A 15,646-nucleotide genomic window follows, 5' to 3' on the forward strand; every position below is an offset into this window, starting at 1 on the left:
GGATCAATGGTAGCACCGCAGATTGTCTTGTGCTCTCCAGAGTTTGGAGGATCATTTAGCACGTAGTCTTATTTCACCTTGCAGGTGACTACAAATTTCTGGTGCTGCGGCTTATGGTAAAATTTCATTGAAAGTGTTTCTGATGTGCATGAAATTTATGCGAAAGGCAGAGAACCATATTTTCTGCTAAATATTAAATTGGCCGTTGGATGAGTGGTCATATCCTCCGTTGCAAATTTGTTTATATGTAACAGTTACAATCAGTTCTACTAACACTGTTAATTTCGTTTTTTATGTATTCATGATCGTGCTGGCCGAAAATTTGTTATGCAATAATACGTAAGAATTACGCCCGAGCTCTAACACTAGTTCACGGCCAACTAGGATGTGACCGGTGAACTGTCTAGTACAACTGTACATGAAAGTAGCCATAGTCATGTTGATTGCAGTGGCTACCACACAGCAAGGACAGTGACTTGAATTGTATACGAAAAAGTGAATAAAAAAACAGCCTAGTCTACGGAAAGCAGCACTGCCATGGCCAGTTGGACCCCAGTCCACGAGTATGACCCGGTGCTCCACCAGGCAGCTTTTATAGGAGACCTCGACAAACTGAAGTCACTGCTGGTGGAGGAAGAACAGAGGGGTCTGATTAATGTGAAAAACCGCCTGGGCTGCACTCCAATTAGACTGTCAGCCACAGGTTTGTGTATTAAATGTTTACAGCAGTTGGGGGAATGGGAGCTCGGAGGTGTGTGTGTGTGTATGTGGGGGGGGGTAACTGTTCGAGATTACAACAAACCCTGAGTAACTCGAGGGAAGGGGTGGGGTCTTGTGTAATGTACATTTAGCATATCCCAGTAGAAATAAATATTGTATGCTGAATGGTGTGATAAAAATGAGTACTAAAAAGTATACCTGCAAGTATTGTACTAGTATGTGTACCTGTAAACGTGCTTTGTTTTGTCTAATTAATATATGCCTGCATGCACATGTAGATGTGGTATATTCAAATTGCATCTTAAAATATCACAAATGATGTGTCTACATCTCCATTTTGTCTAGCTGGCCATAAGAACTGCGTAGACTACCTCATAAACCAGGGTGCAGATATTGAGGTAACAGACATCAAGGGACAGACTCCTCTCCATGTGGCTGTGAAGAATCACCACACAGGGTGTATCCAAAGTCTGTTACAGGCTGGAGCCAGCCCTGAAGGAGATGGAAAGAACATTTCTACTCCACTGTACATGGCTGCTATGGATGGATATACAGATGCTATTAAGGTATGAGACTACAGACAAATCAGGCCCGTAGCCAGCCTGTAGCTGGCAATTCCTTTTCCAAAAAAGTGGACCTTTCATTTTGAAACCTTTGTACTCCTATATTAAATTTTACCCAGAGCAGACCTTTTCTCAGCAAAAACGATGCTTTGTTTGATCCCCCCCCCTGCAAAAATACAAATGCCAAGTTATTAAAAATTGGTGATCATTTTAAATTTGGAATTCTCTCTAAGGGAATAACACAACTTTAAGCATTAACAAGCATATCACATAGTAGAGAAAATCTGTTCCCATTAGAAAATAACATGCATTTTTCTTTTTTAATATTTCTGCATCAGTTGCTGATCTCCCATGGTGCAAATGTGAACAGTCGTATAGTAATGCGGCCCCTGGCCAGCACGGCTCTGTACATCAGCCTGGTCTACAACCATTTTGACTGCTTTAAGATGCTCCTGCAGGCTGGGGCAGACCCAGACTTGTGTTGTAAAGGGAAGCAACAGGAGGAATACTCCAATCAGTCCTTGTACCATACAGCTGTAAGACAGAACTGTGACGAGAAATATTTGTTGATGTTGTATGAGTTTGGTGCCAGTTTGTATACCAAAGATCACAAGGGGCAGCTTGCTGTGGATTTGGAGGTCCATCCAAACTGCTCTGCTAGCAGGGACCTGGTGCGGGCATTAATGAGTAAGTTAACATCTTGAATATCATATCAGCGCACAAATTTTGAATTTTCTTTTGACTCTATTCCCCACCTCCCCACAAAAAAAAATGATGATGATAATAATAATAATAGATAATAGTAATAATCTAGGAGAAAGGAAAAAGTGTGTGTGTGTGTGCATGTGTGCGCGCCTGTGTGTGTGTGTGAAGAGAAAAATTTTAAGTAACAAAAAGTAAAATCAAATTTCATTCTATTGGAACAATTTATGATAAGAAGTCACCACTTTTGCCTTAAGGCCTCTTACACTTTTGTCATTTTAAAAAATTGTTGCGCTCAGATGACACACAAAAAAAACACAATTTCTTTTCTTTGATGTTTGGTGTCAGTTAGAAATCTTTGAATTTATAAAATTGTTAGAATATGTCACAGGTGCATGTACTTAGCACCTACCTTGAGTTCCATGTTCATTGTGTGACATTCATTTTTAAATTTCCACATATAGGCATACATGGAATCATAGGTAAGAAGAAACTCGGGATAAAAGGATTACGGAACCAGAGAAAATGTGTTGATGCTCGTTTTTTTGTGTCAAATCCCACATTGCATAAGTACATGTACCCCTTTAATCTAATTGTTGAATTGATGTTCTTTCTACATTGCATATCACAATGATCCTTTTTCTTATTTTCTAGAAACTCCCAGAAGTCTTAAATCTCACTGCAGACTTGTTATCAGACGTGTGATTGGTGGAAAGGGGCACAGCCTATGGAACCAATTACAGCAACTCTCTCTTCCCAATAAGATCCTCATGTATCTGAATTATGATGACATTTCTTGACAAAAGAAAGGTGTGCAAACCATTGTAATAAAATTTGGCAGCAGACAAAGCACTTTGTCTGGAAATTCTTCAGGTTCACGAAAAAAAGGTCTCGAGCAGGGATGGAACAAACGGGCAGGAAAACCGTCGAATCCCACCAGCTTAATCATTTTTCATCAAATCATTGGCTGGAGGCTTTGACACTTTACCGGTGGTACGACTAAAGTTCTCCTCTCCATATTACTCTTTTATATATATGCTCATTGGGATGTTTTGAACAGATTTTATTTATATTGCTTTCTATCTTTTGATGAAAACAAGCAAATTGGTTTGTATTTTAATTTGTCGTTAATCGTTATAAATATATCATTGTTATTGTTGTAATTGTTTTCACTTTATAAAAAATGGCTTTGTTTTAAATTAAACCAGTCGATTAATTCCACTGAATGTTGTAACGCATATTCTATTTTTCTTGCCTGTGTGTACCAGAAAAGAATTCTGATAGATAATCATAATGCTCGTGCCATCTAGATGACCCATATAACCACTTGTTCATGTGGTCTTATTATGTGCATTGCCCTCCAACCACTTGTTCTAATTTGTGTTTTCTTGTGCTACACATCCGCACTGAATTAGCCAAACATCTGTAAATTGATAGTTTGATAATAACATATTGATATATACTTAAGAAATTTTCTTTGTAAGGACCTTTAAGTTTATAAGAAGACTGATATGTCTCTGCTGGAAAACAAGTTCACGACGTTTTACTGAAATGCAATTTGGCATCACTACTTATATTAATAATAACTCCCAATTTTCCCTAAGCTGATTTGTCTCTGTTTAATATAGCCTTCTCCAGTCCCATCATCGGAGCCTCAAACATCATAGATACCACAAATGCACAGCCATACGCTGCTACCAAGTGGCCGAAGAAGAAGTACGTCTGTAAAGAGGAAACAAAATTAATATTGTAGTATATAATATCTGAAGTAATGCTTAAACGCACGGCTGTACTTTAAAAAAAATAGCACATTGGTGCACCGATGTGTAGAATTTTGCTGGTTACTTTAAATACTTCCAAGTACATTTAAGAATGTAGGAAAGAAATGAAACTTAAAAAACGGTAACTCCTCAGAATACCCGCCATGTTTTTAACGTCAAGGAAATTTTAACACGGGGGGGGGGGGGGGGGGGGGGGGGGTCTGCCTCAGTCACTTGCTAGAACTTACCATGGATACGTCTGTGGCGTAGATTAGAGTTCTCCTAGACATATACACGAAGTACATGATTACTGGATGTACGAGATACGCACAGTACGTCAGACGACCCAGGGGGACAAAAGCACCCCATGACATCAACGTGTTGACAAAACCTGAAAAAAAATTGAAAAAGAAATGTACAAAACCTTTAATCTTTATTGTTAAATTCGCAGCATGGACTTGATTTGTGAACAGGCCATGCTATGAGAGGTTGTAGAAAAGTATTGTCTCACACTTAGCATTCGCCCAGCTAGTTCATATTTTGATAATAACCATTAGCAGAGCAATATTTTGTAAAAAAAATAATAATAATAAGTTGGAAGAGAAGATGAAAATTGTAGCATTCCTCACAAATTAATTTTAAATTATCTAATTTGCTTCATCATGGTGGCATATCTTTTAACGTATCTACGGTATTAAGTAAAACACACCACGTACAAATTTTACATTCACATAACATCGATATACACATCAAAAGGGAGAAAGCGAGTGAACTTCCGAGCCCCTCATTAGATCTCATTTATGTCACCATATTCAGAGAAACAGTTGTTTACCTCCATATCCAGTACAGCAGGCATATATCACCCAGGCTACACAGGCACCCCACACCGTTCTCGAGACAGTGATATAAAAAGCACTAACGTCGTTACTCAGTGGATGGCCCTGATACACGTCATGTAGACCGTACACCACTGCCAGACCTGCTGCTGTAGCCACTGCCCATCCCAATAATGCTGTCACCTGGAATATCATAAAAGTTGCCTTGGAAGGTTGCAGATAAATGTAAAAATTTACAACACAATTAAGTGTGACAAATCGTTTAAGGAAAACAGGGGCGGATCCAGGATTATTTGAGGGGGGGGTGGAGTCCAAAATCTCACAAATGGTCCATCGAAAATTTGCGCCATACGTCACCCACACTTCAAATTACGTCACACAGCGCGGAGCTTACGTCATACATTTGATTCTATGTGTACTAATTACTATGGCATAATGCCGTTTGTTTGTTTTGTATGTTATCTGACAAGAGTGTTTTGCATTTTAAATTCATAATGCTAGATATTTTTACGAGGCTGAAAGTCTCCTTTCATATCCGCTACTTACCCAGTTTAGTTTAGGTTTACACTCCGTGGTGTATAATATATATCCCGCGACCATCCCGACAAGATAAGGTCCTATCCTCGTCCAGGGCTTCATGTATAGTATCTCCATGTATTCCTGCCTAAAAAACACAAATTTTTTATGAATTTTCTTCTTTTATCAAAAGATATCTGGGAGAGATATTACCCCCGCATGTTGACTATTACGCGACTAAATAATAACGTTACCGAAACTCGGGTTGACAAAACTCACACATAAATACATTTTTTGTTTCACCTTTTTTTACAATAATTGAGTTTTAGAAAACGTTGGAATTTGAAGTACAACTACACAGAGTATTTCCTCCAATGATTAAATAACTCCAGATTACATGTACTGTTATTACAAACAGCGCCCAGACGTAAGTGGAGCGCGAGTTATCAAAACTTCTTAATCTTCTTCTTCTTATTTGACTTACGATTGTTGACTATACTGGCTAGACGGCTCAAGGTGGTTCACATTGGCTAGCACACCTGTCGCAATAAAACTCCCTAGAAGAAGTATCAGTAGGATGACTAGACCTATCAGCTCTTTCCTGAAATAAACAGCTGTTACTGTATGCGTTCTATGAACCATTGTCCGTGACGAATTCAGATTCAGACAAAATCCCAAAATGGTAAACAGCGCCCACACTAAGATACAACAAGTAAAGCATGTGAAACGTACGAGTATACAAAACGGAGCAATTTGAACACAGTTTTAGAAATTATAGGCAAGAGTCTCACTACAGAATGTAACTCACACTACAATTATTAATTTAGAAAATAACCGTGTCATCATCCCTAGAATTAAAAAATGTAACAACAAAAGTGATAAAAAGTTTTATGGGCTTTGGCTTGAAATGTAACGGGAAGAAAATGACAGTGGAATGATCGGTTTAATACTTCTGATCAGCAAGAGGAGCCTTATTATGACACTTAGGAAGCAATCGGAAGAGACAGGACATATTATTCTAGATAGTATATTCACTACATTTTGCTCTAAGTCTAAGGGTGGGCGCAGAGGTGCCTGTTATAAAAATGAAGTTGTCCTTACTTACCAAAACAGAGGAAACAGAATTAGAGGACTGATAACAAAGAACTGCATATCATTAGCTAGATACCAGGACCAACCCATGCACTGGAAGTAAAAATCAAAGATGTTTGTGAGGAACGTCATACTCAGCGATATGTCGTCACGCATAAGAACACTGGTTTAAGTGTTTCTCTGAAATATGGCGCGGTTTTATAACTCGTCAGGTGTGCATAAGATTATTCATATATAGTCTATGGGCCAAAGTGAAAAAGTGCCTTATTTAATATGCCAGCCGTTTAAGCATGAGAGTGTTGCTGTGTCAAATTTACAAAATTTGGACATATATCTTGCTTCAGGCGGCATCTACTTACCATTTTCGACATATCAAGTAAATTGTTGATGTACAAGATATTTGCCCACCAGTAGTTCTTACAGTTGGGATCAATTCCACCTTTTGGCCACCCTGGACCATTCCCCCAGAGATAGAAAGTGGGAACATACACCATCATTACTAACATATACGGAGGAGTCAATCTGAAATTGAAAATTGCGTTTGGTGAGAAACGGGTGAGACAATCGTTACAATGTAGCATTTACGTAGTGTAACAGAAAGGTTCTTGTCCACCAGAACGGGGAATACAGGTAGTGCGAAAGTCTATTTAAAAAAGAAAAAAGAAAAGAAAGAAAAACAAAATATATCAAAAGCTGGAAATGTACTGTACTAGTATGGTTACTAATGCCTACATGTCCAACACTGTCCTCTAACACTTCATGAATATACATACAAAAGGGACAGATTTTCGGCGTGACAGTTTTATATTACCCTTTCGATCCTTTCTCCCCTATACACACTGTAGCATTTGGTTTCATTTCTTTTCTTTTTGTGCATCCATTATATTAAAATCAAAAGTATATTTTTGAAACAATTGTTCTTTTATGTCTAAACAAAGTTTTAACCAAATCTCACCCCCTCCCGGTGTGCTTTCATTTTTACAATTCATAAAGCTTACAAGTCTGGCATATTTGGTCATTAATATACATGTATTATAAATCAGAAAACGTCCATTTTTTATACTCAAAAAATTGACCCTTCTTTAAACTTACTTGAATAAAAGTTTTTTTATTTATTTACCTCCAGAATCTGTGGAAATAATATAGTCCCCAGTTGACCCTGAATCTACCACTCCCCTTCTTCATCTCTCTCAGTGTTAGATATGTGACAAGAAGACCGCTGAAGTATAAGTCACACTACAGTTTAAAAAAACAGAAATCATGGAAATAAAAAAAACGAAAAATCATGGAAATGTCTTACTTAACTATTCTGTGTTAGAAAATTGAATGTTCAATAGTAATATACGTTTCTCGTTTGATTATTGGAACTGTAGAGATCACGAGGGTGATTTGGATCATAAACACCTGGATAGCGTGCATGTGCACGTGTGAGTGTGCGCTTACTTCATCTTATAACCAGGAATCTGATTCCATCCTAGATGTTTTGAATTATTTTACAATGAAAACAAAACGTTTGTTTTTATTATTTATGAATGCTATGCTATTTGTAAAATCTCAGAATATAACATTTTCGTGTACTTTGATGAATTTGGGTGGTGACATTAAAGAAAAAAATTATTCTATGAACGTCTTACCGAGTCAGTTGTCTACAAGATTCCAAATTAAAAAGATCGGACATCGGTTTCTTTACCTCATAACAAAAAACGTATCTACAGAAAAAGTTCCAGACCACAGTGGCTGCATAGTCCAACTGTTCTTGTATTCTTCAAAAATAGGTCCTATGTTTCCTAAAAATTAGTGGCAGTAAAAATATTGTCATTTATTATATTATGGTATATCCATTAAACATTAGAAGTGAGGGGCAATTGAAAAAGTATTTTTCTCTTTATTTTATTATCTAAAAAGGATTATAGGTTATAGTTTCAACCTCACCTTCCCCGAAACTTACTAAAATCGAGGATCTGACATAAGTTATGAAATGACATTTAAAATAATACTTATACGGGCGTTGCTATTAAAATATGTATAAGTCCCTTATTGGACGGTCTTTTTCAATATTCAGTGACAGAATTGAGCCGTTTTCGTTTTATGTATACTTACCTACGAATGTAAAACAAAAAGCGTACGAGTGTCCCCAAATAACCCAGGAGAGACTCAGAAACCGTATTCCGTTGACACAAGTGAGAGCGCCACTGCCTTGCTTGGTGTTCAGAACTTTGGCACCGTTCGTGTACACGGAAAACGCTAGGATAACCTTGCTAAGTGTTCCTACGATTAAATTTGTAAAACGAACTTTCTTCAGTACTGAGCATCGTTTTAATGCTTTTAAATAAACTTGCAAAAGTTATGAAATATCTTGATGGGAAAAAGAACACGTGTGAGAGTTAAGCATACCAAAGGGGAATGTCATTTAAAGAATACAAATGATAATGATGATAATAACTACTGGTACATTGTAGTTTCATAAAGCTTAAGCATTTTTATCTGCAGTACTGTACACATTATAACAAGTTTCACTATTTGTAAAGAAAAAGTAAAATATTCACTTTAAGTATCATGAGTAATAATACATTAACTTCCACTTTCTTTGAGACCAATCACCTGCTTGATTTACTTTCTTCACGTAAGGATTGGCTGTATTATTGACCAACTGTGTGTAATCATCCACCCGCAGTGAATGGTCACCTACGCTGCCATTGGCTGTTATATTTTGCCCACCGTAAGGAACAGATATCACGGTGGGTTCCGGGGATTCCTTATACTGAATGACCACGTCATAAATAGTTGCTATGGCAACCAGGAGTACAAAAGCCCCAGTTACGCACCTGGAACAAAGTTGTGATTTTTTCATAAAAATGATTGTGAAAGATTTTTCTATTAGCAATTCTAGTTCAGAATATGAAAGCATGCGGTATCACTACATCTGGATCTATGTGTTATAACCAAAAGGTAGGCCTACTTATACTGTATGTTGAAGAGTTACTCACACGACAGCAATGGCATCTGAAGTCCACGTTTTGTCAACTTGTGCACAATTGACATTTGAAACTCCACCTTCTTTCACCCCAAAAACTGACAAAACTGAAAGAAATTAATTCATTATCCATACTTTGGTCAATCATTCGTATGAAGTTTATTACGAACAAATGGCAAACCACCCGTTCTTCACAAATTTGATGGATAATCCCCAGCAACGTACTGTCTGCTGGTCTCCACTCATGCAAAGTTAGAAAACCGTTTGTAATGGGTATTTTAAAAAAGAAAAAAGAAGCAAATCGTTGAATCATTGCATGCACATTGTTTCAGTTCAGTTATAACCATCTCCAACTAAACAGTCTCGGGACCTATTTGACATCCATGATATATTGAGTTTAACCTTGTGAATAACCATTTTGAGGATCAAAATGACTATTATAAGTACGAATCAATTATTAATAGCGTACACGAGTACCTACATGTGTTAACCAGACCCTTGACATCTTCTTCGCTGCATCCAGCAGGTACACAGATTCCAACATATAAGCCGCTGACACCATAAGCAGCCTAAAGTACACATACAGACTTCACTCATTAACCTGGACCCTATACTATTTCTCAGTGTATTCAATATACTTGTAGAATAAAATGCTGTAGGTTCGACAGTAACAAAAGGATTATAGGTACATCTCTTACTACATTAAGGGATCTATCCTGCATTTAGTCCGATCAGGGCAAAGTAATAAAGTAAGCCTTCAGGTGCTAAACGAGGGGGAAATCAGTCCAACAGCATCGTATTAGCAGTCATGAGATTATTTTGGACGCTAATGTTCTACACTCTAAAATCCGAGACAAAACAAGATGATGACAGGACGAAAGACAATTCGCCATATACTGTTACATGGAAATAGAAAAATATTTTTTTGTGGGATGCATTTTGTTTGCTGACTGAAATATGTATTTACATTTATAAATGTCACCTGTTTCACTTTCGTTTTAGATTGCGTTTTCTCCTTGACATGATGAGAAAAAAAAAAAAACAGGAAAAGGAAGTACACATTTAGCTTTATGAAAACTCACCATAGATTTAGGGGCTGGTAAAGTGGGCATACAGTACTGTCCGTCAAACTGGTCGGTGGGGCCTAATTGGGTGGTGTTGTCTGTACCATTCACTTTTATCTGGACAGTGGCTTTCACTTTGGTGCATTCATCGAAGGAGCCAGCCCAAATCATTTTCCCGTCCAGTATTCCGCTCGGTAATTTGGTTGTAGCGTCAAACACTGGAAACACAATTTCTTCGATTTTTAATGTGAAAATGTATACATCTGAAAACCAACAAAACAAATCCAATTTTCATTTTGATTTTAAGAAATATCAAATAAGCCAACCCACTGAGATAACGTTCGTGGGATATTGAAAGCATTGTAGGCATAAATCTTTTAGCTTATTCGTTCAAATAACACATGCCAAAGTTTCGAATAACATGTCAAAGATAGTGCACATTTGACTCATTAAAGCAATAATAACTCTTCGTTTCGGCCAAAAAATGAATTTTCCTGGAGTAAACAACAATTTTCCCATGCTTACCAATGGTTAATGAATCCATTTTTACATTCAAAGTTAGTCCCTGGTTTTTTTCTAAAAAGTTTGGTTTTTTGTTAAAATCTCTTAAGAGATTTTAACAGAGTATAGACATCAATGGAGGTCACGTGGTCTAAAGACAAGTTCAAATATCAGAATAAAAGCTATAACTGCTGTTTTTGTGGTAAAACAGAATATATTATATTTCTATGAGTTATTCACAAGGTTTTTATTGTGAAATATAGGTCTCATACAAAGAGTTATTATGCCTTTAAAGTCATAAACCATGTTTAAGAAAACATGAATTCTACACTAACTTGAATTCTGCACTGTGTTTAAAACGGGAAACTTGATGGTAAGTAAACATATCGAAAAATTAATGGTTAAATGCTTCAGAAGTTTGATCTTCTTATTTTCCAAATGATTGAAATGGAGGCCATAACTCCCTTTTGGATTAATAGCCCATTTAATTATATATATAAATGGTCATAAATGGAATTACGTAACGATTGAAGTACGTCGTAGGAGCCAATTTAGCGGCCAGATAACGATGTACGTGCATCGGTCTATGTCCATATAATACACATTTCACGAACTATCCAGATATATCAAAGGATGAGAATAAAACTGACAGCGAGTCGAGATACAAACTAGATACATGGTGTATATATATATATATATATATATATATATATATATATATATATATATATGCAGAATCTCCGAATTAAATGTTGCGTTACATATTAACTTTATCGGTCATATTAAATTCTACTGAAGTAGGCTTACTATCTCGACACCATCCAAAGGTAAGCATTATAAGGCGTGCACACTGTGTGTGACGACAACTGTCAGCATCGGTGAGTCGTCTTTCAATCGGCTGTCGGGATGGCAAAATGTTTGCATATGCAGCCTACTAGGCTCGTTCGAATTTTTTTAATTTAGAGGCTAACACCTGCTTTTAAAGGGTGTCCGTTTCACAATGAAATACAACATATTTTTTACCGCATTTATAGATTTTGCGTGTATCAGTTTTGTTTTTAACATCTGTTATCAACAATTTCCGCGAAATTTAGATAATGTAGAACAGGACGACCAAGTGAGTGCTTAAAAGTCATGATAAACTGTCAGTGAGTTGAGCCATATCAATGAAAAAATCTTTATCATTGTCAAGAGTAAATACGGTGATATGCGTACCCAAGTTCGTTATATTTCGATTGGATAACGCCAACGGATTGTACACTATATACTTAGCAGTGCGAGCGTACTTGATGTGTCACGGGAGTAAAGGTATCCAGGCCGGCGGTATTACACCATCAACCTATAGGACATATACAATAGGTAAACCATCGATCAACAGACTCGGTTTCCCTTCACACTTTTCATAACAGCCAAAATAGAGAGCACGTTTAATATGTTACCCTTTCCTAGCTCCTGCTATAAATGCATATGAATATAATAACTCCGGCTTGTATAAATAGTACGGATTAAAAGTCTGAATTTTAAATCCGAAGCCAAACAAAACAAGAGAGAAAATATTCTCGCTCTCTTCTTTCTCCGCCAACATAGATCTTTATAACACACCACAAAACCCAAAGTGATATGCTATTTACAAACATAACCACACTCACTTCGTAAGGCCCAGATCTGCCTAGTCATCAGACCACCAAGATAGTGTTCCGTTCTATTGAAGCACGTTTCCGAGACGTTGACGTCCAGCGCTTTAAACTGACTTAGGCGCCCCAAGAACGCTGCCATCGTGTCCAGATCTATGCCTTTGTGATCTAGAGAATTCGTCAGAATCTGTTGCAGAGATTCCTGCTTTGACTTGATGTTCAAGCTATTAATCCTATGAACAGCTTGTTCAAAACTTTCAACTTTGCCAAAACCTTCTGTCAGATATTGCCTTCCATCCAGTTGCGCCTTGGTTAAAAAAGTCACTGATGTTATAATATGTAACAAAGACAGCACGTTCCATTTCATTTTGGGTACGGCTGAGGCAAGTTAATAAGAGCTAAAATGTCGTGGTACCTCGCCGTGTTTAACCGATGCTTATTGAACGCCCTAATCCTGTGCCTTATTCAAATATTTAATTTTAGCTGCGGTAAGTACGACAATATGCAATCTACTAAGACTGAAACGTTTGCGTCAACTAGAGTATGAGATGTCTACGGCTTGAAAGCAGCACTTCTGTTTCCAGTTCTTCAGTGTCTCACCCCGCTGCTTGCACTTTGACAGATATTCAATGCAGTATCAGTAGGCTAAGTCTACTCTATTATACCACTCGCCTCAAACCCGATCACGTGATTAGGTTACGTTATCGTCTTTATTAGCTGCTGACCTCATGCTCAGTTACATAGTACGTCAGGAAATCTCGTGCAGAAACAAGTTAAAGGGTTTCACTCCGACCATGGACAAAATTCGTAATCTTGTCCATGCTCCGACAGTGACAAGTTCACGTGAATTGAACAGGGGCGTCTTTATTGATATGCAGTGACATCAAGGATTGGATAATTCGCTTGCAAATGTTTGTCTAAACCTTTACGCGTCGCGTTTCCTCAAAAAGTAATCATTGATCGTTTCGGTGATGTAGGTAATAAAAGTTGCGGTCTGTTTATACGTGATATTTCATTAGTTGCGAAAAATATTTTTGCAAGTTCATTAGGCTACTCTGCTCGTTTGTGAGTGAGTTTATGCATTTGTGGTAAATTTTCATCCGGGGTGTAGAACTCTTTCACAGATGATGATTTAGAATAGATGGAGATGCAAATCAAACTTAAATTGGTTGTTTTACTTAGAATCAGCCATGTATTTTTTTGTTTCCTAAATTTTGGTGGATCAATTTTAGGTTTTAAAAGAACTGATATCACAGTGACAGTGAAGAAATTATTACAAGTTTAAAAAAAATGAATCCCTATTTTCATTTATAAGTCAGAAAAAAGGAATAAACCAAATAATTTGGAAAAATATTCCATATGAAATGTGAAGTCTGTACACACCCTTTAAAATGAAGCTGTAATATGAGGTGCCCCGGTAGAATGTCAAGTTAAAAGGCATTACGAGACCAAATCGTTCTCCTTTTTACAAAATAATGTTGGACCCGTTCCTGTTTTCTATCATTTTTAAACAAATAAGAACATCAGTTCTAAACTATCCGCAATTCTTTTAGACCAAAGTTTTCTTGACATTTCCGATGGAAATATCGACATCGAGGGGTGTCATTTTAAATATCTAAATTTGGAAAAATAAGTAGCATTGTAAGATATTTAGACATAAAATATGACTTTGGGACACATTAACACACAGAGTATAGCTTTAACTTTAAATAGTGAGAAGTATTTGTCTTGAATATTACTCTAAATACCCTGTAGGTATATTTAACACAACTCTGTGAAGACACTAAAAGCACTCTTTTATTGTTTATAGAAGAAATGAAGCAACTACAGAATAAGCAGCTCAAAGAAATGAGAACAGTTCGGTGTTGGCAGCACACCACAATACTATCTTTTACCATGACTCACATGGCGATCAAAAGCATGTAGAAACAAGTGGAAAAGTAAATGCCATTCAAGACTTCCTCCTATTTTCCACGTTACATCATGTCCAGGTTTCAAAACTGGTAGTTAATAAGACATCAACAAACGTATAAAGAAGCATGACTACATTTAAGATGTAAATATTTCCAATGACACTCTGTTCTTCAACTTTTGCTTTTTGTCAAAAACCATTACTTAACCTTAAGCAGTAACAAGCTATTACAATGTTATCATATAATTTTAGTGATGCCCAGTTCAAAATCTTTAAGCAATACTGTTCCATCTGGTCATAACACAGCTATTCAGCTTACATCACTGTTATATAATATACTACTAATATAGTACCACAGTTCAGCATTTAAGTCACAACAATAAGGAAACATTCTAGGAAAACAAGTTTAATATCTCCCACCATTCAGACCTGGTGGTCATTAGAAAGATGGTATAAAATGACGAGTTGGGTCTGACCATCTTGTGCTGCTACCTGGTGGTAAACAAATGACCATTCATAGAAACTTCAAGGTTGTTGATGTTCTTCTACCGTTTTTATGGTAGGTAAAATCTCTGATGCTGAATGGAGTACTGGTACATACATTAAGACCTTTAGACATATTAAAATACTTCTCCTGGGCTACTACAGAGTAAAAAAACGATCTTCATGTAAAAGCTCTCAAATGCAAGTCTCTTGCTTCATCTTTTAAATGCAATTTATTTCAGAAAAGTTTCATAAAAGCTGTCCAGTTGAGTTGCCTTCCTAAAAACAGATTCACTTCTATTGCAGCTAACATACGCAGTCTACATAAACATCATAAAAGGGTAAGATGGCTCCTAATTCACAAACAGAGATTGGGTGAATTCAGCGTAATCATAGGCTTCCATGATCTCTCGCCCCTTCGGGTCTTGGTATTTTTTCATCCTTGATATGCAGTAATCTGCCTGTTCTTTTGTAAGGTTCTGGAAGAAAAATTGTATAAGTTGAAATGAGATCCTACTGCCATAACTTGGACTTTCTAGAGACAACTACACTCAGCCTTTTAAACAAAATCGTTAATATTTCAATTTCTTTAATTTTTACCCATTAGTCGCTTAACTACTCTTTACACTTAATAAATTGTAGTCTTCAACATTTCTATTAAAAGTGCATGGCAATAACAATAGATTGTATTAAAATGTTACATGAGTTTATATAAATACAACCATGTGCAATTTGGTTTCTGTCTATCACATGAGCATTCTCCCATGCATACTATCGATTACAGAGACCAATATTTGACGCAAATCTCTTCTGACATGTAACATTCATGCTGTAATTAAGTTAATACACATACAGTAAGTAAGTTAGCCTGCACTCAGACTAACAACAC

The 15,646-nt window shown here is 36.8% G+C and overlaps 3 protein-coding genes across 12 annotated transcripts in view; 1 reads left to right on the forward strand and 2 right to left on the reverse strand.

The window, feature by feature from the left end:
- Positions 1–29: 29 nt before the first annotated feature.
- LOC106160485 (ankyrin repeat and SOCS box protein 1) lies at positions 30–3,137 on the forward strand. The gene is made up of 4 exons (XM_013537106.3): positions 30–703; positions 1,066–1,286; positions 1,622–1,970; positions 2,640–3,137. Exons 1-4 carry the CDS (start codon positions 538–540, stop codon positions 2,783–2,785), a joined length of 882 nt encoding a protein of 293 aa, XP_013392560.1. The 5' UTR covers positions 30–537; the 3' UTR covers positions 2,786–3,137.
- Positions 3,034–13,042, reverse strand: LOC106175235 (nose resistant to fluoxetine protein 6). The gene is made up of 15 exons (XM_013557143.3): positions 12,378–13,042; positions 10,246–10,445; positions 9,645–9,732; positions 9,177–9,270; positions 8,791–9,014; positions 8,290–8,457; positions 7,880–7,976; positions 7,310–7,408; positions 6,549–6,711; positions 6,203–6,282; positions 5,582–5,698; positions 5,128–5,245; positions 4,578–4,764; positions 3,994–4,136; positions 3,034–3,707 (listed from the first exon to the last, which is right to left on the reverse strand). The coding sequence occupies exons 1-15, from the start codon at positions 12,727–12,729 to the stop codon at positions 3,585–3,587; spliced, it is 2,253 nt and encodes a 750-aa protein (XP_013412597.2). The 5' UTR covers positions 12,730–13,042; the 3' UTR covers positions 3,034–3,584.
- Positions 13,043–14,141: 1,099 nt separating this feature from the next.
- Positions 14,142–15,646, reverse strand: part of LOC106175284 (spectrin alpha chain) — a 35,319-nt gene continuing 33,814 nt past the window's right edge. For all 10 annotated transcript variants that reach the window (XM_013557200.2, XM_013557199.2, XM_013557198.2 and 7 more), the window contains one exon: positions 14,142–15,236. In XM_013557200.2, the coding sequence (XP_013412654.1) occupies positions 15,111–15,236 (126 nt within the window). In that variant the 3' untranslated portion in view covers positions 14,142–15,110. The remainder of the gene's footprint in view (positions 15,237–15,646) is intronic.

Source organism: Lingula anatina, chromosome 3 (assembly GCF_051362555.1).
Source record: "Lingula anatina isolate TDL-2025a chromosome 3, LinAna3.0, whole genome shotgun sequence".
In the NCBI taxonomy this organism is placed as follows: domain Eukaryota; kingdom Metazoa; phylum Brachiopoda; class Lingulata; order Lingulida; family Lingulidae; genus Lingula; species Lingula anatina.